This window comes from Pteropus alecto, unplaced genomic scaffold (genome assembly GCF_000325575.1).
Source record: "Pteropus alecto unplaced genomic scaffold, ASM32557v1 scaffold100, whole genome shotgun sequence".
NCBI lineage: Eukaryota > Metazoa > Chordata > Mammalia > Chiroptera > Pteropodidae > Pteropus > Pteropus alecto.
In genome coordinates, this window is record NW_006430723.1 from 5,269,711 (window position 1) to 5,293,959 (window position 24,249).

The following is a 24,249-nucleotide window of genomic DNA, read 5'->3' on the forward strand; positions in this document are numbered from 1 at the left end:
GAGAGAGTAGGTAAGTGGTTGCTAGTTGTGGGCCAGAAGACACCTAAAAGGGTAAGTGGAGTGGGAAATAAATAAATAGAAAGATAGATAGATAGATAGATAGATAGATAGATAGATAGATAGATAGATAGATAGATAGATAAATATTTTTAAAAAATCAAAACTAAAACAAGAATTCCAAGGGAAACTGTGTCTACTTCACAATGTTGTCCAGGCGTGATCCTGGCTCTCATCATCCAGGAGCATTTATTTAATGTTCACCTGCACTTGACATTGTAATCCACCCCAGGAAGATAATGAAAGCAATATGGCTCCTTGCCTGAGGTGTCTGACAAACTGGTCTAGAAACGGGAAGCAGAAAACTAGAGCTCCAGGCTTCTATTCAAAATGACAAATGCAGGCTCTAAAAAGGATGGCCCTGGTGTTTATGGAGGCTGCAAATTAAATGCAACCTGCCCAGTTTTGATCCGATGCCCACTCTTATTTCTGTGTACTGACACTTCCCAGAAAGTTACCCTGTGGGCCTCCAGAGATATTTTGTGATTCTGCCCTGCCTGTATACCGAGCTCGGTATAATGTAGAATGTGTATGTTACCAAATAGTTGAATTATTAATTCATGATAATTGAAAAAGTCACTAGAGGTAACTGACTTATCTTTGAGGGCTTCTAATTACAGAGGTGACATATTGCCACTCCTTCCCACCCCTCTTTTTTTCTCTTTTAAATGCATAATTTTGAAAACCATAAATCACTCTGTCTTTTTGGTCGATATGAACCTAACAGGCCAAATTACTATGCTATGCTTACTCATTTTAAAGAAAAATAATTTGTTTTCTTCTTATAAATAAATTTTAAGTTTCTCAAGTAAATTAGATTTCAAAAGATCTATTAAACTTCGGTTTTAGTCGTTAGACTAAAAGATATTAAATTTGGGAATAAGAAAAATAAGGAAAATATCTATTTTTCTCCTTGAAGCACGTCATAGTTATGTATAATTTTTTTTCATTTTCCCCTTAAGTCACTTTTCAGTATAATCATATTTAGAATGTTTTTATTTTAGGGCCTTGCATTCATTGTTCAGCTCCTTAATGCTAACAGTCTAGAATTAATTTTCAGACCTCTTTTTTGTTTTGTTTTGTTTTTAGATACATAAAATATTTTTCTGTCTTGTGTTGTTTTACATAGCTTAAGAAGCATTGAATCTTTCCCACATTTTTAAATACAATTGGACTCCAAAATCATAATGGGAAATATAACTCATTTGGGTAGCACTTCTACTTTTCCTCTATAAAGGTTACTGCAAGGTAATTGGTAATTCAGCTGTTTCCTCATGCCTCATTTCTAATTCCTATCATCATTTTATTAGTTGGATTCTTTTGTTCTCAGTGTTTATTCACTAAGAGTACATATTTTTTAAAAAACATTACCAGAGCAATTTCAGTCTTTTCCCCTTCAATGAAAAAAAAAAACAATCACATTCTAGTATTTCTTTTCATTCTCTATTTACTTATTGTGACCTCTAATTCCTTACACATATTACGGTTTCTGTATTTTGTTTGATTTTGCCTTCTTCTTGATATTTGACATTTTCAATTTTCGCCAATAATCTTCTCAGGCATATGAAATCAAATCGTAGTTCATTCATTCCTGAAAGCGTTTGGCTTCTTCTCAAGTTTCGGCTCTACAATAAAGTCCCTGAAGTCATTTTCATGATCAGGCTTTCCAGTTTGGTCCTGTGCTTGCTAGTTCTGTGATGCACTCCCAAATTCAGTCTCATTTATCACTCTTGGCGCATTTCTAAAATGGACTGCCACTTCGCCTGTGGCCACATTCAGTATGCAACAAAGTGTGAAAGGAAACACTCAAACACCACCTAGGGAACTTGAGAGTGTGCCATAGCTATTATCTGAAACAATACTTGATTACTCCCCTATGGTGAATGTTCTGACTTGTATCTAGGCCTCTCTGATTTTAATAAAGCATTTATTAAGTCACATGGCAAATTTGTCACATTAACAATTTGCCACTATACTTTTTCCTTAACTTCACCTAAGGAAGTTATCTCTATGGTGACCAATATGCTTTCTCTCATAAATATTTCTCCTATTTCATTAACATTGTCTTTTTTTCTCTTCCACGAACTTGGCAGTTTTCTGGCATGCAGTTTCTGGCCATTATCTTTATATAGATAGTTCAGTCGCTAGTCATATCATGTTTCATTTTGCTAGAAGAGACCTTGAGAGAGACCGAGCATGGGTGCTTTGTTTTCATATGCGTCCAAACAAAAGCAGGCCTGTCCAAGGCTGATTTCATTTCAGCATTCAGTCACAGTATATGCATTCCTGAATTCAATGAATATTAAATGGGATGAGCATTTGTTGAAGGCTTCTTGTGCCCTGCACAAGGCCTCGAGGTGGTTATTTTTCAACAGAGCCAGTATCAGCTGTGGGAGTGTCAACAAGGATATCCGGCCAATTCTTCAGAAACCATTGTTTTTTTACTGTTCTTTTAAATTTTAAATCTTATTTTGTCTTCTATTGCTCCTGATTATAATTAGAACAGAATATAACTGTAATGCTTTTTTACTTCTTTTGTTCTCAGGAAATGAAACTAATTTAAATGTAAGCCAACATTAAGCTCTTAGGAAAGGCAATTTTGTAAACATACTATGTATAAATTAGAAAGCTCACCAAACACAAACCATTAATGAAGAATCTAGGATATGTGATTTACCTGGATTCTCTTCTGGCATCAAATTTTGAAAATTTACTCAAAAGCTTGATATGTAGAACCAATTCCATGGATCTCAATAGATTTTTAATGCTGTACCTGCAAATAGAGCTACCTTAAAAAGATACACTGGCCTGAGGCCAAATAGTGAAGCAGAAAAAGTTTGTCTTCCAGTGTCGTTGCCCTCAGTTCCCTTTGGGACCGAGCCCCAGGAACTCAATGCCTTTCTTCTTTTCCATAACTGCACAAGAATGCCTACCTTTGTCAGACTCTTTGCCTAATCAAAAGCAATGCTCTCAGCACTCCTCTCTCTTTTCAGAGAGACTGAATTTTAGTGAAAATTGTCAGTTAAGAACTCATTCCAGTAATTGTTGCTTCTTCCAGACAATACATTCTTCACGAAACAGTGGGATTGTAGCCATCCCAGAGGACCGATGAGGAAAATCTTTCCATTTATTACGTTTTGATTTCTTAGTCTTCATTGCGTGGTACACAGAAAACCAGTGTTCTCAAATCGATGCACACTGTTTCATATTTTTATTGCCAAGTATGAACCAATAAAACAATATAAATAGATATTCTTGGAAGAGATCTATTTCTCTTTCTGACTTCTATCAATTAGCAGTCTTGCCATAAAGAATCGTTTGATTTCCTCTTGCCATATGTATGTCCATTCATAAATAATTTATGTTATTACTTGGAATTTCTTTAATATTTACATTAGTAGCATTATCCTGGAAATATCATTTACTAAGTTGCATTTTTCTAACTTAACTAAACGAACCTAGTTTATTTTTTTGTAATTACTTTATTTTCCATTGGGTACACAAATTAACTATTTTATCATCGTTGGGCATTTGGAGTGTTTCCAATATGTAACAATTTATACTCCTCCTAGTTTTATACAGGATTTCCTGTTTCCAACATCCTTGATTAATTTTATCAGTTTTTTTCCCAATCTTATGAGTACAAAATCATATCTTACTATTACTTTAATTTCTATTTCCTCGATTGTCAGGCTTTTCGTATATTTATCAGCCATTTGGACTTGCTATCTTTCATTTTCTTTGCCTGCTTTTCCATTGGGTTGTTTGTTCTTCATCTAAAATAGCTAGACTTATATTTTGAATACTCAAACTTTGTATTTCATGTATTTTTTGGCAAATATTTACTCCTGGGCTGTAACTAATATTTTTAAGTTGTTCATGCTTATTTTTTATATTAAGCTTTTAAAAATAATAATGTAATTAATTTTATTGATCTTCGTTGAGTGTTTTGATTGTCCCATTTAAGCAATTAATTCCTATCTCAGTATTGTAAATATGTATTCTTGAATATTTTTCAAAATGTCTAAAAGTTTTGCTTTTACGCTTGCCTTTATCTTTGATTTTTATTTTGTGAATTAAGATCTAGTTTTATTATTTTCCCTAGTTATAGTCAATAGCACCATTTGAACAGTTTATCCATCTTCCATTTGTCTTATGTATTATTTGCATATTATAAGTTGGGCGTTGCAAGGCATTTCATCCTATTCTGTCAGTCTCTGCTGGCACACTACTTTGACTTAATTACTATAGCTTATTAATAAATATTGATATCAGGCAGGGCAAGACCTCATCCCTTTTTTGTTGTTCTTCAAAATCATCTCGTATATTCTTTTTGGCCTTTGTTCCTCAATCTGAATTTTAGTATCATCTTGTTAATTTCTCTACGTGAGAACTTTATTGGGAGTTTGATTATGGTTATATTAAATTTATAGATCAATTTGCAAAGAATTTTTATCTTTAAATATTGAGTCTTAATTATCATTAGTATATATTTCTTCATTTCATCATGTTTTGTTTTATGTATTTTGATAGTTTTATAATTTTCTCCATGTAAGTCATTATCATTTTGTTAGTTTCATTCCCAGAGATTTATAATTTTTCTGTTTTATTTTTAAATGGCTATTATGATCAAGAATTTTATATTGTTTATTTGTATTTTAAACATTTTTAATGCCTCAGGGACATCATCATAAATATGAGCTATCATGATGTACTTGTTTGGTTGCGTATCTAAAAAATAGCTAATATAGTTCTGGTAGTTACTTTGGAATTTGTTTTCCTGGGACAGTGACTGACAGGAATTAACTTTTAGATCTTTTTTTTTTTCTTCATTTAGATGGGCTGTGAGTAGAATACATTGGGTGTATTATATTTCCTGGACAGTGATGCAAATGCTGGAGAAACCCTCCTTTCTAAGTTATATTTCTTATCTTTAGAAAATCGTCACTTGGTCACATTACAATCATCTACCTTGACTTGACACTCTTTTCAATATTATTTGTCATTTACGTTTTCCCAATGGACTCAGGGAAAACTTTGATTAAGTATTTATCAGGCCTCAGGGTTTTTGGACACAGACATACATTAAGTTTTGTTAACACTATCATTAACACCTAGAATAGTGCCTGACATATAATGGATTCTCAGTAAGAATATCATTCAACAAATATTAGTGGTGTTATCAGTGAAATATTAAAGATGAGTTACGAACATTAAATTAGGCCATGTTCTGTTTATAAAGAACTTTGTACTGTTTGACATTTCCTGGAATTCTAAACAAAATGACAGTAACAATTCTATCTTTTAAGTTATTTGTTTAAAAGTCTTACATACTAAATCCATTGATGGATTTGTTTGTTTTAAAATCAGATTTCAAATATAATTTTATGTTTAGAAAAGCAATAAAATTTGTAGATAGAATCAATCGGTGAACATAGGCAGGAAAATTACCAAACATTTCACTCACTTTTAAATCTTCTTTAGGGTGGCTACCAGAGTTGCTGGCTATAGTGAGCTACTGGATATTTGATATCCCCCTAGCTTGGCTTGCTCATATGGACAACTGAGATTTTACTAGCTTTCTGGCAATGTATTTGCCGATCTGTGCTGCCAAGCTTCTTTGTGTCCCAGGGAAAATGAGGTGATTACAGGTGAGACCTAAAGGATACATGATACCTTCCATGCTACAGAACTGCCTTTTTTCATCTTCGACTCTCATCTTGACTCACATAGTGCAATGTCTGCTGCTCACTACCCCAGCATCATTTTTAATTGCTGCCATTGCAGATATCCAGTTTTTTTTGTTTCTTCTGCCTCCTGCCACTTCTGGCTCACTTCCCAGCCTTACACGGAAGGGATGACTTTCACAGACAGTTCCTGTCAATCAGAGCATGGCAGCCATTCAAAGCCCGTTGGGTTTAATCTTCGGAGCATCCGATCCTCTTGGCAATATGTCTCTTTTACTTGGCACTTAGGAAGGCTGATTTTCCCTCCTTAAATTGGTTACATTGTAGCCCAGCTTACTTTTGGGTCAGCAGTCATTAATGAAACTTGAGATTCCGGTAGGCTGGTACCTGGATGACTAAATTTTATTGTGAGTATTAATTTTAATGACTTCTGCTCAAACTCTTGTGTGTCATCTTGGTGGCTGAGTAATTTTTCAGTGATCTAACAACCAAAGCTCAGCTACAGAATATACTAAAAAGTTTATAAAATGCAATATTTCTCACAGAGGGAGGACACATGTCTCCTTTTCTCAGTTTCCTGGGACTGCTGTAATAAGGTAAAGTACCACAAACTGCGCGTCTTCAGTCAACAGAAATTTATTCACTCACAGTTCTGGAGAATAGATGTACAAAATTAAGTTGTTGTCAAGGCTATGGTCCCTCTGAAACCTGGAGGGGAGAATCCTTCCTTGTTCCTTCATAGCTTTCTGGTGGTTCGCTGGCAATATTTGGTGCTCCTTGACTTGCAGCTTCGGTACTTCAGTTTCTCCCGCTGTCCTCATATGGCGTTCTCCTCTTGGGTATGTATATCTGGTCTCTCCTTCTCATAAGGACACCAGTCAAATTGGATCCAGGTACACCCTAATTCGATATGACCTCATCCTAAGTTGGTTACATCTACACAGTCTCCCATTCTAAATAAAGTTGTAATACTGGGTACTGAGGTTAAGACTTTAACATACCTTTGGGAGGGGGACACGATTCAACACATAACACCCTTTACCAATGATGAAGTTGATGGCATAGGGATATAGGTTGGAGATGCATTTTGTAATTTTATTTTAAGTATATCTGGAGGTATATTAGGGGAAGACTTTCTTTCTCCTCTCCTAACCTGTTCATTATCTTCTTACCTCTCCAGTCCTCAAACATTCGTCCTTCATAATTTATTATTAGAAAGTGGAAAGATGTGTTTTAAAAAACAGTATTTGAAAATGCAGTTTTAGTCTATGGGAAAGTAACCAAGCTCTTCCAAAATATTTATGCTTTATTATTCAGACTTTGTAATTTGCATAGGTGGATGATTTTATTTTTAGAGAGTTGCCAAGTTTAAACAAAAAAGAATAATGTGATGCAAGATGTTATTCTGTTTGTGCTTAGGGCAGAGTGTGAATATTTATTATGATAATACTGGACCAAGTCCATCTGTATTTATTGGTCCTTTCTCTGCTATCCAGAATAAAATGAAAAAAAAAAAAAAAAAAGAGGGATTCTATTTAATAGAGTTATATTCAGTAAATAAAAATATTTTTAAAAGACTAGATGTAAAAAATGCATTAAATATTAGAAAAGTATAGTCATTGATCTCAGTTTAATATTTCATTGAGGATTTGAAAGACTTAGTATTATTTGGAATAGCAAGAATTATGTAACCCAGTTTTCTACAGCTAAGGGAAATGCAAAAACAGCTTAGCTCAATGAAGCTTATATAGACCATCAAAAAAAAAAAAAAAAGACTAGGGGTGGTGATGGTTAGAGAAAGCAGAGTAGGAGTTTGGAGGCAGAAAGAAGAGTGTTATGCTTTGGTAAAAGCTAGAACGTTTTGCATGCCAAAGTATAATATAAACTAAAGCCCTAAGAGGCTGTCTGAATAACAGAGAAGGAGGTGTAATTGGTAAAATTCTTTAAAACTGTATATTAGAGTTCTTGATTTAATGTAAGAACATACTCTGATTAATGATCATTATAGGCCTTGATTCTCATGATCTGACTAAGCTGACAATTTTTTTGCTGTTGAGCATGGGATGGATAGAAAGAGGATAAGCCTAGAATCTGAGATACTGACTGGGCACTTTTGTTAGGTCTTGAGTAGTATGCTAAAAGTTTTCATTAGAATAATGGCTTTAGAAGTGGCGAGGACTGTGTAAAATACTGATATGACATCAGCAGCATGGTGGCATGAGGGCATCTTCAGGTCTCTCCCCTTGAAGTTACGACAAGCTGGAGAGCTGTGATTCAATAAAGGATTCCCTGTTCAACACATAAACACCTCTGAGGGACCAGCACATTGAGACATCTGAAGGTGGGCACATTGGGGCATTTAGTGGAGATGGGAAGTGGGGGAAGAATGGAGAAGGAAGCCACGGATGCAGTATGGTGCTCATTGGGGTCCTAGCAGATGTAATAGCAGGGAAGGGTTAGGATACAACCACCACTGGGCAAACTTCTCCCAAGAAGACATACAAGTGGCCAAGAGGCATATGGAAAGATGCTCAACTTCACTAGCTTTTAGGAAAATGCAAATCAAAACTACAATGAGATATCACCTCACACCTGTTAGAATGCCTGTCATCAACAGGACAAGTAATTACAAGTGTTGGAGAGGTTGTGGGAACAAAGGAACCCTCATACACTGCTGGTGGGAATGTAAATTGGTATAACCGCTATGAAAACATTATGGAGGTTTCTCAAAAAATTAAAAATAGAATTGTCATATGACCTAGCAGTCCTCTTCTGAGTACCCCAAAAAATTGAAAACATTTATTTGTAAAGATGTATGCACCCCGATGTTCATCGCAGCATTATTTATTGTGGCCAAGACATGGAAACAATGGAAAGGCCCTTCGATAAGATGATTTTATAAAGAAGGTGTAGTACACATATACAATGGAATATTACTCAGCCATGAGAAAAGGTAAAATACAGCCATTAGCGACAACATGGATGGATCTTGAGATTATCATGCTAAGCAAAATGAGTCAGACAGAAAAAGTGAAGAACCATATGATCTCACTCATATGTGGGATATGAAACTGAAAGTAACAAATGAGCAAGACAAACAAACATAGTCTCATGGATATGGACAATAGTTTAGTGGTTACCACTGGGAAAGTGGGGAGGGAGAGAAGTAGATAAGGATAAATGGGGTCAAATATATCGTGATGGAAGGAAATTTCACTTTGGGTGGTGAACACAATATAATATACAAATGATGTATTATTACTGAATTGCACACTTGAAACCTATATAATTTTATTAACCGATGTCACCCCAATAAATTCAATTTAAAAGATTAGCTATAATCACTATCATCATCATTATCATCTTCATTGCTATATTGTGTTTTAGGTTTTTCTACCAATAGACCCTTGGCTTAGAACTTAAAGGTAACTAAGATCACAGACTTTTAAGTGCAGCAGCCTTAGATTCAAATCCTAGAGTTGAAGCTGGCCTTAGACAAATCAGTAAGCCTTTCTGAACTAAGCCATAGTTTCTTTTATCTTTGAAAGGGATCTAATGTTGTCTATTTCACTATAAGATCATATATATAAAGTACTTAGCATTCTGTCTGGTACATAGTAAGCATTTTATAAATAAAGCTGTTAATTGTTTTTTGCATTGTGTTATCCAAAATTGGAAGGGGTTCTTGAGATCATTTAGTCATCTGTTCTCAGTCTCTGGGGAAGAAGGAGGTGAGCTAAAGGTAACTAGAAAAGGTAACATTAATTACATTGAAGAGATCCACACAGAGTAGAACCACTTACCATTAAGGGTAGAAATTGAATATAAACTCCCCTTCATTCAAAACTAGTTCCCATACTTAACCACAATCAGATAGCTCCCAGCAGTGCCCCAGGGCAATTGCTGTTCAGTTACTCCCTCTCCATAATATGTAAGTGATACAAGACTTAAACAACCATGTATATTCGTTTTAAAAATCCATGTTTATGAATCCTTATTATGGTGCATACAGAGTAGAATACTCACATTAGCACTATCAGAATAGTCTTTATAGGCAGACCTATATGGGAGGTTAAATTAATACCTTCAATGTGACTTTATTAATTTGTAGCAGATAATATGTTGACTAAGGGACTGGACACTTACCTTCAGTGGCAAGTGCACATAGAGCAATTTTCAAATCATTTATTGTTATTTTTCCACTTTTAATTTAAAGGGAATAAACGATAAGATGCTCCCCTTTGTTTGGGAGCAGCCTACAAGAGGCAAAAAGACTCTGAGGCTGACAATAAAATCTGAGAATGGGTCTAACTGACCAAAAAGTGTCCAAAAAGTCCAGAAATATAGAGAAAAGAGTATTTTTCTGACTTTTTTTCAGTTTAACCATTTGATTCTCGCTTTAAATTATTCTTTATAAGATATGATGTTGAGGTTGAAGAAGAATATTTGAGCTTATTATTTGAAAATATAACTAGCATACTTTTAAAAATAATTTTGTCCTGTTTTCTGACATTTTGAATACTCTACATTATTATTATTTTTTTCAGAGGTTTTCTTTTTACATATACAAAGAAGAGAAAAGATGAAATAAAATTCACTGACTTTCTTCATTCTTTCATTTCTCTATACTTTCCTCCAATTTCCTGAAACTGGTGTGATAAAATGGGGTTTCTTTCCTTTGGAAATCTTATAGAAAACTGAATCAGCCCACGGAAAGGGGTCCTAGGTACCTCAAGCCCACTTTTCATTTAAGACTTTATGTTAAGAAGTTAGAGAGACCCCAAAATCTCACCGTTGACCCAGACCTACTGAATATGGGGCCAAGGCACTATTAATGGTGAAGAGTATATTTGAGACATTCTCATCTGTACTTGTCTTTTATCAATCTACCAAATAGTTGGGGAGAGGATGGTGGCAGTGTATAGCTGGTTTTTGTCATCTCTCAGAGTCATGACTAAAAGTTACCCATTGGAGGAATAAAATAGAAAAGAAAATCTTAATCTCTTTTTTATGTCTATTGATTGGTAGATAGATATAGATATACAGAGATGATATAGATAGGTATAGATATATAGATACAAGTGTAGATAAATATAGATATACACACAAATACTTTTTGGCCGTTCTTAGTGCTATAGCTAAGCACCCCCTACATACTTATGATTCCTAAGTATCTAAAATTCAGCTTCTTAATTTCAGCTGCTTACTCAATGGACACTTCTCTATACATGTTCTAGATTGGTGGTCCCCAACCTTTTTGGCACCAGGGACCAGTGCTCTTCTGAGAATGTAATGCCTGATCATCTGAGGTGGAGCTGACGCAATGATGCTAATGCTGGGGAGCGGCTGCAAATACAGACGAAGCTTTGCTCGTTTGCCTGCTGCTCACTTCCTTCTGTGTGGCCCAGTTCCTAACAGGCCACGGACCCGTACTGGTGTGTGGCCCAGGGATTGGAGACCCCTGTTCTGCATGATCCCTATTAGTGAGTCTTTCAGAAAGATCAGGTTGCACATAAGTAGAGGGCAAGGATCATGGCTTAATCTTGAATATTTAGAACCTAGAAAGTGTCTACCACATAGAAAGTACATAATAAATGAGAAAAATGGTATATGACTCAATATACTTTGCACACATACACACATTTATAGATATGGTTATACAGGGAAGATAGGACTGTAACTCTCCTATTTCTTACCCCTCAGATTTCCTTCTCCCTTAAGGCTACATGGCATTCTGCTGAAGCTTTTTTTTTTTTTTCCTTTCAGGGTTGATATTTGTAATAACCTTATTTCCTTTATTTTAAAAATGTAGTTTTGAGTTGGAAAGAGAGAAAGCTATCTGAGATCCATCATGAGCCTAGTGACAAGCTGCTGATCAAAGAAGTGAAAAAAGCGTTGATTAGCACACTTTGTCATTTTGTCATTTTGGATTTAAGGTTTTGAATTACCTTAAATCAATTTTGTTCATTGTCTATTGCCACATCCTCCCTCTGAGCAAATACATTTTTGTTAGCTGTGTTTTTTTACAAATGATATACTAATGTTGATTTAGATATGGTCCCTTCTTTGAGCCTTCTTAAAAATAGGAACCAGAATATGGTGACACGGGTGCCTCCTGCCAGTTCAGTGTAGAAGACTCATGGTTATAATCACATTTAAGAAACTGCCATTTCTCTGTGATAATGACTAAAAGAATCAATGGCAGTTTAGAAATTAAAGCAGATTATGTCATTGAAATCTTAGAATCTGATCATTTGGGCTTTTTCACCCTTAAACCAGTAAAGAAAATCAGTTGTCACCATGCTATATTTTAAAATATAACTTAATTGAGCTGTAATTTTACAGCACCTTTTACCATGTTTATAATCCCAGTTACTCAGAATATTTTTTGTTTTGTTTCTAGCTTTGTAATGTATAGAAGAGTTTTCTATCCTTAACCAACTTTTCTCATTATGAGAATTGTTCCTGTGTTTTCCTTTGGTCAAAGACTACTTTAGAAAAAGTTGACATTCTGTTTTACAGTATAGCAATTTCTTGCATAGTTTATCTGCAGCCTATAAGATGCAAATTATATGATGCGCCTTTTTTACATTGCCTGTTTGCTTTTCTTTGCGTTTATATGTTAGCGAATATGAAATCAATGATTCAAGTATTATTTAGTTGTACTAATGACAATTTTGAAATACCCTGGAACTTACAAATATATTTGTACATAAGCATAATATCAAGACATCCAAACTACTATAAAAAGGCTTAAATTATATGGACTAACTTGGGGACAGTCAGTTGTGAATTTGTGAAGCTGTATCTAAAAACAGAAGGTTTCTAAAGAAATTAACTATAGTGGTAAATTGTATCAAGTAAAGCTCAGAGTCAACAGGCCCAGCTTCTGGCCTGGCCTCTGCCTGTAGCTGGCCATATGACCTTGAACAGGCCATATAAGGTTCTTGATACTTGTCTTCTCCCCTTTGAAACTGAGGAATTGGACTCCACTTTTAATATCTTTCAAATATATGTAGTGATGTAGATCCTGAAATAGATCAGAGTGACTTGTTATCAAGTGTTATCTATTTTACCAGTTGCTTTTGCAACATGCCGGAAACCAGATTTGTCTCTTCCAAAGCTGATTGGGCAACACCTTTCATACTGACACTTTTAATTTACGTAGAAGATCCTGTAAAAGTAAATAAGTCATGTCGACTTGAATGACTAGTTAGTAGGTATTTACCATTTGGAAACCTGGGAGGAGTTGTTCATTTCTTTTTGTTAGTCATCTTTTTTGTAATCCAGATGTAGCGTTAGTCCTTGGGCAATGGCTGATAAATGTTTTGACATTTCCCTTCTCCTTAAAGGACAGTGAAAAAAAATTCTCTCTAGCTCCACCCTGTTGAAGAGGGGATTAGATTTTTATATGTGGTTCAGAAGAGCATATCAAAGACCAAACAGTTGAGGGAAAAAAATTAACAATTAGAACTATCTCACATTGAAATGACTTCTTAAGGAGGCTGAGGGTTTCTGTGCTAGAGAGGTCACATGTGGATTTAGGCTGCCCTCCAAGCAAGGTATTATTAAATTCTGGAATTTGGACATTATATCCACACCACCACCTCCCTCCTGTGCATTTTCGTACATCATATCTTAATTAGCAAGAGAAAACCAAAGTGTATGTTGAGCCTGCCTCTTCCATTCAGAATTAGGTGCTAGCGTATTCGATGATCATACTATCTCTGCTGTTCAGTCTGGATGCCAGCTGTGACATTGTTTCCTTCTTCATTACATTAAAAGGCTTTAGAAATCACATTTCAACTATCAAGTATTATATCAGTTTATTGACACTTCAGCGGGTTTGGATTTGTGCTCATGGCTATTGGGGAATAAAGATACTGATCAATATAAACATTGATTGACATGATTATAAATAAGTCAGAAGTATGTTTTTTATAGAGAGACTTTATATATATAAGGTTATTGAAATTTTGGATTTATACAAAAGATAATTTATTGGGCGCTTATTTGCTTTACAAACTAACTTACAATAGGCTTTCTTTAATTAGATATTTCATACATATACTTATTTCAGAAACACTTATTACAGAATGAAATTTACATGTTCATCATTTTTTCTCTTAGTTTTATAAAAACAAAAGTCATATTGGGTTCTATATTGATCCTCTGTAGGCGTTATTCTCTTAAGCTTAGCATTTCACTGTTTAACATTTGCAGGTTTATGGTACTCCCCTGCATTCTAGCCCAAGATAGTTATCACTTCTTTATGGAATGTGGCTCTTGCTGCATTTAACTGGTCCTTGCAAAGATCTCATTCGTGAAGTATGCCATATTGCAGCTTGATAATTTTTCTGGCTACGACAATGCAAAATTACCTTATACCCTCTCCTCCCAACTCAGGAAAAGGCTACAGCTGAAATAATTAAAATCCATATGCTTAATGATCTGTGCCTTCTGCAAGGTGATGCATTACTGTCCCTAACGATGTTTAATAGCTCATAACATTCAATACACTTAATCATCAGTTACTGACAATTGTAGTACTATCGCATACTGAACATATCTTGATAGGGAGAAAATTGCATTAGGACAGACTCAGTTACTCACCTTGATAAAGAATAGTGGGCCTGACCAAATGAGGATGCAGATGCTTGAGTCACTGAGGCAGGGCTGTAACAGGCCATATGGTTATTTTGGGATTTTGTTAGGTGTGGAGGAAGTTATCATTTGCTGGTTTCACATGTGCTTTGTTGGTCTCCCAGCCACTCTGAGGCAGTGGACAGAGCCCCTAACTGGGACGTTAGGAGACTGGGATGCTGGCCTCACTCAGCTGCCTGATTTCCAGCAGGTCACTTTCCATTTAGTTTCTGTGTCTTCATATGTAAAATGAGAGTGAGGTGTTGAATGATGCAGAAGGAGGTCTCACCCAGGTTAGAAATTCTCCAGTCTCACAATCGCTTCAGAGACAGAGGACTCATTGGCCTTCTGTCATTTTGCATGTAATGTCTTATTTGCTCAGAGAGCTCCTTGAAAAAACGAAGAAAGATAAAGAGTCCTCATAGCCCACTATGCCTTGTGAAATGCTAAAGGAAAAAGCAACATTCTCATTTTATAATGTTTACTTGGTTTTGATGTGGTTTGCACGATACTTGCTTTTTAAAAAGAAAAAGCCTATAAGGCTTTCTTCTGAATATCACATATTTTGGTCAAATTACCTTGCTTTTTTCGGTAACCGAAAGACATGAACTATTAAGTGCTAGAAATGAGAGGGTCTGCAGGAGGTAGCTTACTTTATGCAGATTTTGCTTGAGAAAATACATGATTTCATCATCCTGAACCTCTGAAAAATTCTGATTGTCGACCTTTTTCCTAATCATGAGTTTGAGTCATAACCACCCTGGGGAGAAATGCATACATTGCTCCCTCAAGTTCTTGATTGTTTCCAAAAAAGTTTTAAGACTTTTCTTCTCTTGATATCAAATGCCTATGTGGGCAAAACTAAGGAGAGAAGAGGAGTTACTACTTCCACAAGCAACTGCCTTCTCAAATGTTACAGCTTCCCCACTGCTTGTCGAAATTACAAGTCCAATTTAAAAAAAAAGGGGCAGAAAATATTCAAATTTTTATTTTATTGTGAAGTTTTTAGCATTCAGGATTTCTTTTTTCCTTTTTCCTTACTTTAGCATCAATTTTATGTTTCAAAATGTAAGGTGCCAGGCAGGCCTTCCTTTGCTTCTCCTAACAGTTATTGAGTGAACGTACCTTGTCAAATATATGTTAGGTACTAGAAATAAAGAAATAAATAGACTACGATTATGGTGCATACTCTGACCAAGCTTACATAGTCTTGGGAAGGAGTGAAGACTCAAATGTCTATAAGGACAGATGGTCATAAATAAGCCCTGATAGGAGACAATAGAGAGTGGTGGAGCCTGGGAACAATTGGAGAAATATCTTTATTTAGTTTCCTCCCTCCCTCCCTCCCTCCCTCCCTCCCTCCCATCTTTTTCTCCCTGCCTGCATTCCTACCTTTCTTTCTTCTTTATAATATTCTGCAAACTGAATAAAATAGTATACAAGTCTTCAACTCATAATATAGGTCCAGACAGAGATATGTAAACAAATAATTTTAATCCATTAAGCAGAACTTAAAGATATTTCTAAAGCACTGTTGTTAAAAGCATAGACTCCAGAGCCAGGTTGGTTTTGAATTCTGGCCCCTCCACTTACCAGCTGTTTGACCTTAGGTAAATAATCTTTGCTTCTCTTTTCTGTCTCATTTGGTATTAAATGGTGACAGTATAAGTATTTACTTCATCGGGTTCTCTTGAGCAGTAATTGACTTAAAAATGTGTAAAGCTCTTGGAACAGACCTTGGTACACTGTGAGCTCTAAATAAAAGTGGACTGTACTTATTAGGAATGAAATAAGAGAGTATACTATAAAATATCCAAATAGACATAACCTAATAGAATCTTCAAATGGAAAGAATTGTGAATCACCTTGTTGGCACCATTATCTTGCTGCTGGAACCATCCTCCAAATACTTCAGCGTTTGCTAATGCAATTAGTTCGGAGGCTGTCAACTAAATCAACACCTGCTCCATTCATTCTTTCCTACACATCAATCAGTTTTGCATGATTCTTATCAAAGGAGCGCTCACCTATGTCTTCTAAAACCGAACCAAGAAGCACCGTGTAATGTGTCAAGATTGCCTCTGATAACATTGTTAACTTCCACGGTGTTTTCTACGTTGACTGTTCATGTAACATTTCTCTTGGCTTTATCTCAAAAGAAGATATTTTCCCACATGCTTTGAAAATTAGGTAACCATAGCAGTAAGTGGCTTTCAAGCTTAACGTTGCCTTACAGAATCTACAACATAATAAAAAAAATGATAAAGCATTCAGAAGATGTGCACTGTCTGCTCAATTACGGTTTTAAAATTCAGTTATGTTTATTCCTGCATGGGCCCCGTAAGTGTGTGGCTGAATGAGGATATACAGCATAGGGAGCAGAACTAGCCAAGGCTTTGCAAAGCTGTGGTCAGGTATTATGCCTCACTAATCTTGCTCTCTTCTCTTAAAATATATTGCATTTTTGGCATTGCTGTATAGGATCTGTTTCTCAATATTCTTTTTTTTTCTGTATTCTTTAAGATTTGTTCCTTGAGGAAAATATACATGAAAAGGTTTTGAGGCAGGTGTAGGTCATTGTGTAAAGGGCACAAACCTTAGCTAAAAGGATGGGGACTTTTTGCTCTTTTTCTCTCATCTTCTATAGGAATTCTGTAATGGGGGAAATATCAAGAGCATTAACTCAATATATGAGCAGTAATTTATGTAATTAGACAAAGGAAAATCTGTGTAATTAGACAAAAGAAAATATACAGTTATAGATATTGCATATGATAACTACTGGTTAAAAATACAGGCTTAGAGAACTTTCTAGAAGACACCTCATCAGCTGTTTCCAGATAGTCATCTGGTTATTGGAATGGTATGTTATTTTTAGTTATTTTTAATTGACCGTATTTTTCAGTTCTCAGAAGGAGCAGTTTTTATTTTATAGTAAAAATGTTGACAGTGTAAACTACCCACGACGTGTGGTAGGTACATTGCAACTTCCCTGCTTGGCTCCATATGTCTTAATCTGCTCTTATTCTGGTTATTTCATTACATTTGCTCTGTGGCTGGCACTGTTTTCATTTTCATTCTCACTGTAGTTCTAGCCTCCATCATTTGATTCTAGTGCCTGCCATTGCTGAAAGAGTACAAAGACAGGACAAGTTAAATCCTCATCAGCATCTAGGACTATCAACTTTCTGAGTTTTCCATTCCTTCATGCCGTTTATGCCGTTGCTTCATCATCTGCTTCCTAAATGTCTTTGCCTGAGATGTTGTCCCTCTCTTCTATTTATTACTATCCTGCTTCATTCCATGCTTGAGTTGATATTATTGATAGCTTATGCACAATTATCCTTCCTAATGCCTCCAGGAGTGAATAAAACCAGAAAGATCACTGATTGAAAACCAAGCACTAGCACCATATTTGGGGGCTGGGGCAGGGGTTATGTTCTGACTTAAAGCAATAAGCATTTTTATTGGGAAAATGTTTCATTGCTTCTAAATTATTGTGTACATGAGGAGTGGAATCAACTAAAAACTACTCTCCTAAACTTTAACCAGAAGTTCATCAATACTTCTCGTTGTAGTGGAGAGGATTGCAATGATAGTAGTGTCAGTGATGTTGATAAAAATGAGTGAGGCCTTCTGCTGTGTGCTTTGAAAGCATCATCTCTAATCTTTAACCCTAATGGTAACCCACAAGACAGCTAACATTATTTTCACCCCCATTTTACAGTTGAGGAGACCGAAACACAAAGATTGAATCATCGACAGGCTCACATATTTAGTAATGGTTGGGGTGGAGTCGAGATGTGATCCTAGATCTTTGTGACTTTAAATCCATGAGTTTATATATCTGTACATATGTGTGTATAGCATTTAGAACAATACTTTATATAGAAGCACTATATAAATATTATTCGAAGATGTTAATTTTACTTCTTTCCAACAGAGGGAAGTGGCTTGGGGAGCTCAAGCGGCTTTGCCATAGAAACACTGTTCTGAGCTTAGGTCTATAATCGAGTAAAGGAGATTGAATACAAGAATATCTATAACAGAAACGGCAGATCTGTTATCTTCTCTTTATTGCTCCCTTCCCTCTCCTATATACACATTCTATTTCTTAGCTAAATATTTTAATATTATAGAAAAAGCAGTTCCCTGGGAAAATAGCTAATTTTATCCTGATAAACTTATCACTGTAATATAGATTTCCATTTTACTTCAGTAATCCTAAAACTATAGGGATATAAAACACATTAAAGTCATAGCCAACTTTGGATTGCCTTTCCTGTGCAGTCTTTAATAACATGAAATCATTTGTCTGTGTTTAAAATGAGTTTTTACTTTTAATTAAATTGAATTAAATCATCTTCTATTTATCTTAGGAAAAATCTCAGAATTTAACATGAGATTTCCATTTGCAGAGTCTTATCTACTAAGATAGGTCTTCTCTCTTCTCTTCTCACCTCTCTTCTCCCTTCCCCTCCTCTCCTCTCCTCTCCCCTCCCCTCCTCTCTATTTCTCTCTATTCTCACCCTTCCCCAGTCTTACAGATATCTCCTGAGCTGCTTCCAGGGGTGCCTGCTATGGACCCCAAGTTGATTAGCTCCATCTGAGAGCTCCATATGGATTTATGTGGCACTCATTGGCTTTGAAGCAGTATTTATGACCAAATGGTCAGTATCTGAAGTGCCATTATACTACCCTCTGTACAAAAACCTGAACTTGAAAATCAATTTGATTAGGTATGATACCACCACAGGCTGGGAGGGTGTGCCTTTGTTCTGAGAGTTGTCCTATGTGAGCGCCACTACTCTTACCCAAGCTGTGGCTCATATCAATTTCATCTGCAGAATTTGAGATCAGCCATGTAGGTTCATATGCAGAATAAATCTCCCCTTTCTTTGAATAAGTAGATCCAGTCCACTTATCCATTTATCTGCGGTGACCCTCTCAATATTTCATGAGATTTGCCTTGATGTATAATGTTCTTTCTAGTTGCACTGTACAGTTGGAAATGAGGTAGCCTTCTTTTTCAGACCACACAGATATCTTCTAATGAGTCTTTTTTGGAGGGGCACGGAGGAGGAGGAGATTTATGTAAGGGTGTGACAAGGGTGGGGCACTTGGTTTGAATATATATCTCCTAACTGCCAACCTCTGTTTTAAAGTTTATTTAGTCCTCTAGGGCCATGCATCTTGAAAATTCACCATTGTGCCAGTATGGTAATGGAATTTTAAGTTTCTCCCTGGCTGTTGTTATATATCAAGGTATTTGTTTATGCCTAAGCATAAAAGATAAGCTAGTCCGCTACATAACATACTTATTATAGATGGTAGTCTCTTTTAAAAATTCAACAGCACGATATATTTCCTTACACACCCACATTTCCCAAGTATAAAAGTATCACCGTGAGCATTTAAATAACTATAATACTAACTGAGCAAATTACATTTTATTCCAATCTGCCTGTAAAATGGAAAGAAGTGTTTTTTTATTTTTCCTTGTATCTTAGGATAAATTACAGAACACACAGACTTTCAATGATATAATTGACTTTACTTAAATGAGCTAGGTTTTGATTAATAGATGAGAAGTATCATTTCCATAAATACAATATTAAATGAATTGTTTTACCCTAAATTAAATAATTGGTCATATTACTGGTACTCTTCTAGTTTATTGAAGCTTTTATGCACTTGTGTACGCTCTGCTATGTGAAGCTTCATTATGCTTCCTGTCAGCCCTCTCCACCCCAGGTGAGAACCCACCCCATTGACATGGGACCTGTCTCACCCTACTTAATGATCTCCCTCTGGTGTCCACACCTGAAGTCCCTTTGCGTACCTGCCAATTGCATTGTGTCAGTATTCACAAGTCCACACTCTCTCCCTCTGGTCTCCACATCTAACCTGTCTCTGGATCCATTGTTTCTCCAATACAGATCTCATTAATATTGCCTTCCTTCCCGTATCACATTCCTTTTCCCTCATTACTAGGCCCTCATTACTGCTTTCTCAGATTATAACTGCATTTTCCCTATCTGCTTTCTCTTCCCTATCCTTGTCCCTTCCACTTTATTTTATGGATCGTGGCCAAAATAGAAATCTATTCATGTCATTTCCCTCCCTTGGAGCACACAGTCCAGATCTCTCTCATGGTGTTCCAAGCACCGGCACCTCTCTCCTCTGTACCCCTTCTTCACCGTGCTTTCCCCGTGACTGCAGTTCCCCACCCCCAGGGCTTAGTCCGGGTTTGGGAGCCGTGCACACAATTCACACCATCTAAGGTGCCCCCTTTGACTTCGTGGTAAACACTTAGTTCTTCGAAGCCCATCTGAGGCGACAGCTTCCCCCCAGCCTCATATTTTATAAGTAAATTACTCCCTTCTCTCTTTTGCCTACATTCTTCATCATATGACTGTTATGACATGTAAGCACTGTATTGTATGAATTTACATGTTTCCTTATTAGATTGTCACCTTTCTCAGTCACCTTTGTAATTCCAGAGCCTAGCAGACAATCTGACACAAGTATGTGTTTAATAAACATTTGTAGAATTGGTTCAATAGTCTTATAAATGTTCTCTGTATTGGAGAATAGGTTCCTAACAGAGTATTAAGAGACTAGATTTTTGATATCTCTATAGTCTGCACTTGTCTGACTCGACTAAGAGTACAGAGTTAACGAGGCTAAGGTCTTAAGTTTCAATCCTCTGTAGAGCAGTCATCATTGTACCTGAACTGACAGGAACCTTAACTAGCTGCCTAAAATATCATTCGTTCCAAGGGAAATGAAGAGTGAGAATGATTAAGATAAGGGCAAATTCATCTCAACTATTTGACACATTGAATTCAATATATTCTATTTATTCCACATTTAATGTGACATGAGCACCTTGTTTTGTCCACAGCACCTGCCCGTGTGTACCGATGCTTTTGCCTTGAAAGGTGCTGCTGTGCTGGAGATGACAGAAGTACTACGTGTCCATGGCAGTTTTGCAATGAAAGCCACAATCATCCATCCACAGATCTTTAGGATTGCCAGCCCCTGAGCCTCCCGTCTACCCACACGCCTCCCTGTTTGTCTTCCAGGTGAGACCATGCGCATCGCCTCCTCGGAATTTGCTGATGACCCGTGCTCATCTGTGAAGCGTGGCACCATGGTGCGAGCGGCAAGGGCTTTGCTATCGGCTGTAACACGCTTACTCATCCTGGCGGACATGGCAGATGTCATGAGACTTTTATCTCATCTGAAAATTGTACGTATGTAGAACTTACCAAAACTTGCTTTACGTGGTTGGCAATATTGGCCACATATATTGCAGCACTGATTCCTACTGAAGATGTGTCACTCCTCAACAGATCACTTGGTCACTCATCCATGTGGTACGCCCCCAATTTTTCTAATACTTAAATCATATTCAACAATATATTCAAACAGTTATAGAACATTTACTTGAATTGTTTTTTGTCTCAAAACACAGAGTTTAACTTTCCCTCTTACTTCCTTGAGTACAAAACTGCATTCTCTTTGGCTGCAGAGGCTGAGCATGGTTCACCTGTCTTGGCTCTGTCTTAAGATTCAGAGCAGTGCTGGTCCATGTGTTGATTCAAACTAGGTCGGCTCTGCTGGTTATCTGGCCAGATGACTGCTTGTGCCCATCTTAACATACATCACATGTTGAATATATTTTGTTAGCTTCTCCAGACTTACCTTTATTTATATATATGGACTCTTAGTCTTGCAATAAAAAGCCCCATCACTCCTCCCTGTGTAGAATCAACCTTGTCACACCACACTTGACATCTGTCACACTCAGTTGAGTCTCCGGGGATTTCAGTGCCCCACTAACCCATGTAACTCCATTACATGTGCCTTTCTTGTCATGGTTCCTTGGTTCCTTTTCACTCTCGTGTTTCCTAATGGAAGTGGAGCCCTACCCTCTTCACAAATTTTACTGGACCAGGGGCCAAGGCAACCTTCCCAGTCCTCAATGGCTCAGCCTTTCTCTGTTTTCCCAGTTGCCGACTGATAACTAGTTGCAACCAGGATGGTTCAACCATTTGAACTAAGATGATTACATTAGTTGCTTAGCAATATGGCTTCTGCCTAGAGAGTCTCTGTTCCATGCCTAGACAACTGGCACCAACCCTGGACTGATCTTTAGATGAACCATGCATTTTCCTTTATGGGGAACCAACTTATTGCTGGCTTAGTTTCCCTAGCCCTGGCCATTCCTGGCATATCACTTTCCCTATTAGTCAACCATCCAGGTGTTCTTTTCTTTGTCAGTGAAATGAACGATGAGGGGGCAGGTGAGATGGGAAATGAATAATGAGAACTTGCTCTCCATCTTAGATTTGTTCAGTAATTTCCAAAGAAGTTTCAAGCACCACAAAAGTTTTCTGTCAAATTTTTTTGGGCCAGATCTTTTATCTGACTTCGCCTCAGTAAAGTGGCCAAGATTTCCAAGTTATGTATTAAGCTCTCAATATTATGAAAAACCTCAAATTCCAGCATCTTTGTCCTGAGTTCAATGGTCATAAACCATCAATCGCTTCACGGTTTCTGTTACAGGTGCCTGAAGAGCCAAGGGACACAAAGGAGAAACTACTTGGAAGTTTTTCTCAGATTCTTCTAACAGAATAGGCCCTCAAAAGCCAGGAAAGTTTCTTGCAAATAGGATGATGTGGGCAATATGAGGAGAGACTTTACCTGTCTCAGAGGTATTGAGACATCACGATTAAACATCACGATTAAAATTGAACCATTTGGCCATCAAAGTAAGACTGACCAGATTTAACCTTGGTTTGATGTCTACTTACCAGCTGTATTGTAACCTACCACATAACTTCCTTACATCTCAGACACTACTGTTAATAAGGTCTAATGACAGTACAACTCTCAGAGTTGTGGGGATGTTTAAATGAGGGAAATTCCAATGAAGCATTTATCACAGTCTCGCACAAAGTAAGCATTTGAATAATGGTGGTCACGTTGCCATGGTAAGATCCCTTCTGCAGACTGAAGTGCTGGCTGTCATTTCTCTAACTCACCTGTGTCATATACACCTTTTAGGCAACAGATAACTTTGTTCTCAAGTGTGCTGGAGAAAAAGTCCTATCTTTCCCTTACAGCCTACTTAGGCAACATTTTAAGAAAGATCTTTCCCAGGATGGACAATCTTCCTTTACCCAGAAGGACAAGAGAACTGAGCCTAAAGAAATTAACTTTACATCTCATGTGGCATTCTTCCCTGTGCTCCGGAAGGCCCAGTTCAGCCATTCATGCGGAGTGATGACAGGATAAACATTCTGCTCAGAAGAATGCTCATGAAATCCTGGCCTGTAATGTGATGTGTGGCACCAGTTGCTACCTGTAGCCTTGTCTTTCCACCCACCTGTTTTGACCAGTGCTGTTGGTTGATAATACCACTGCAGTTTGTCGTGATGTGGAGTCAGTTGTATTCTCTTCCCTGCATAGCAGATTAAAGGAAGTTAAAAAAAAAAAAAAAAAAGGAAAATAAAAGGATTTAGCCCCAAATCATGAAAAGGTCAACCCAGCAGTATTAAGAAGTCCCGTCAGACTGTCAGTAGTAAAATTAAAAATGATTGTAGACTAAATAACACATTTGTTCTACTTGGAGCGTAGCCTCTGCAGTGAACAGCAGTGGTGGAATGTTGCTATCTTGTGGGACAAGTGAGGAATTACAGTTTCTAGTGCTATCTCTGAATTACTCAGTTGGTGTTCCATGGCACGCTGTGGGTTCAAGTCAGTCAGGCTCTCGTATTATGGGGCTCTGGGCCTCACACACCCATAAAAAGACAATGCAAGAGTTCATTGCAAACAGACATGGTATATAATT

The 24,249-nt window shown here is 36.8% G+C and overlaps 1 protein-coding gene across 6 annotated transcripts in view; it reads left to right on the forward strand.

Moving 5' to 3' along the window:
- The window catches only part of CTNNA2 (catenin alpha 2), a 988,991-nt gene that overhangs the window by 272,868 nt on the left and 691,874 nt on the right, over positions 1-24,249 (forward strand). For all 6 annotated transcript variants that reach the window (XM_006905230.2, XM_006905232.1, XM_006905231.1 and 3 more), the window contains one exon: positions 21,476-21,642. In XM_006905230.2, coding sequence (XP_006905292.1) covers positions 21,476-21,642 — 167 coding nt within the window. The remainder of the gene's footprint in view (positions 1-21,475; positions 21,643-24,249) is intronic.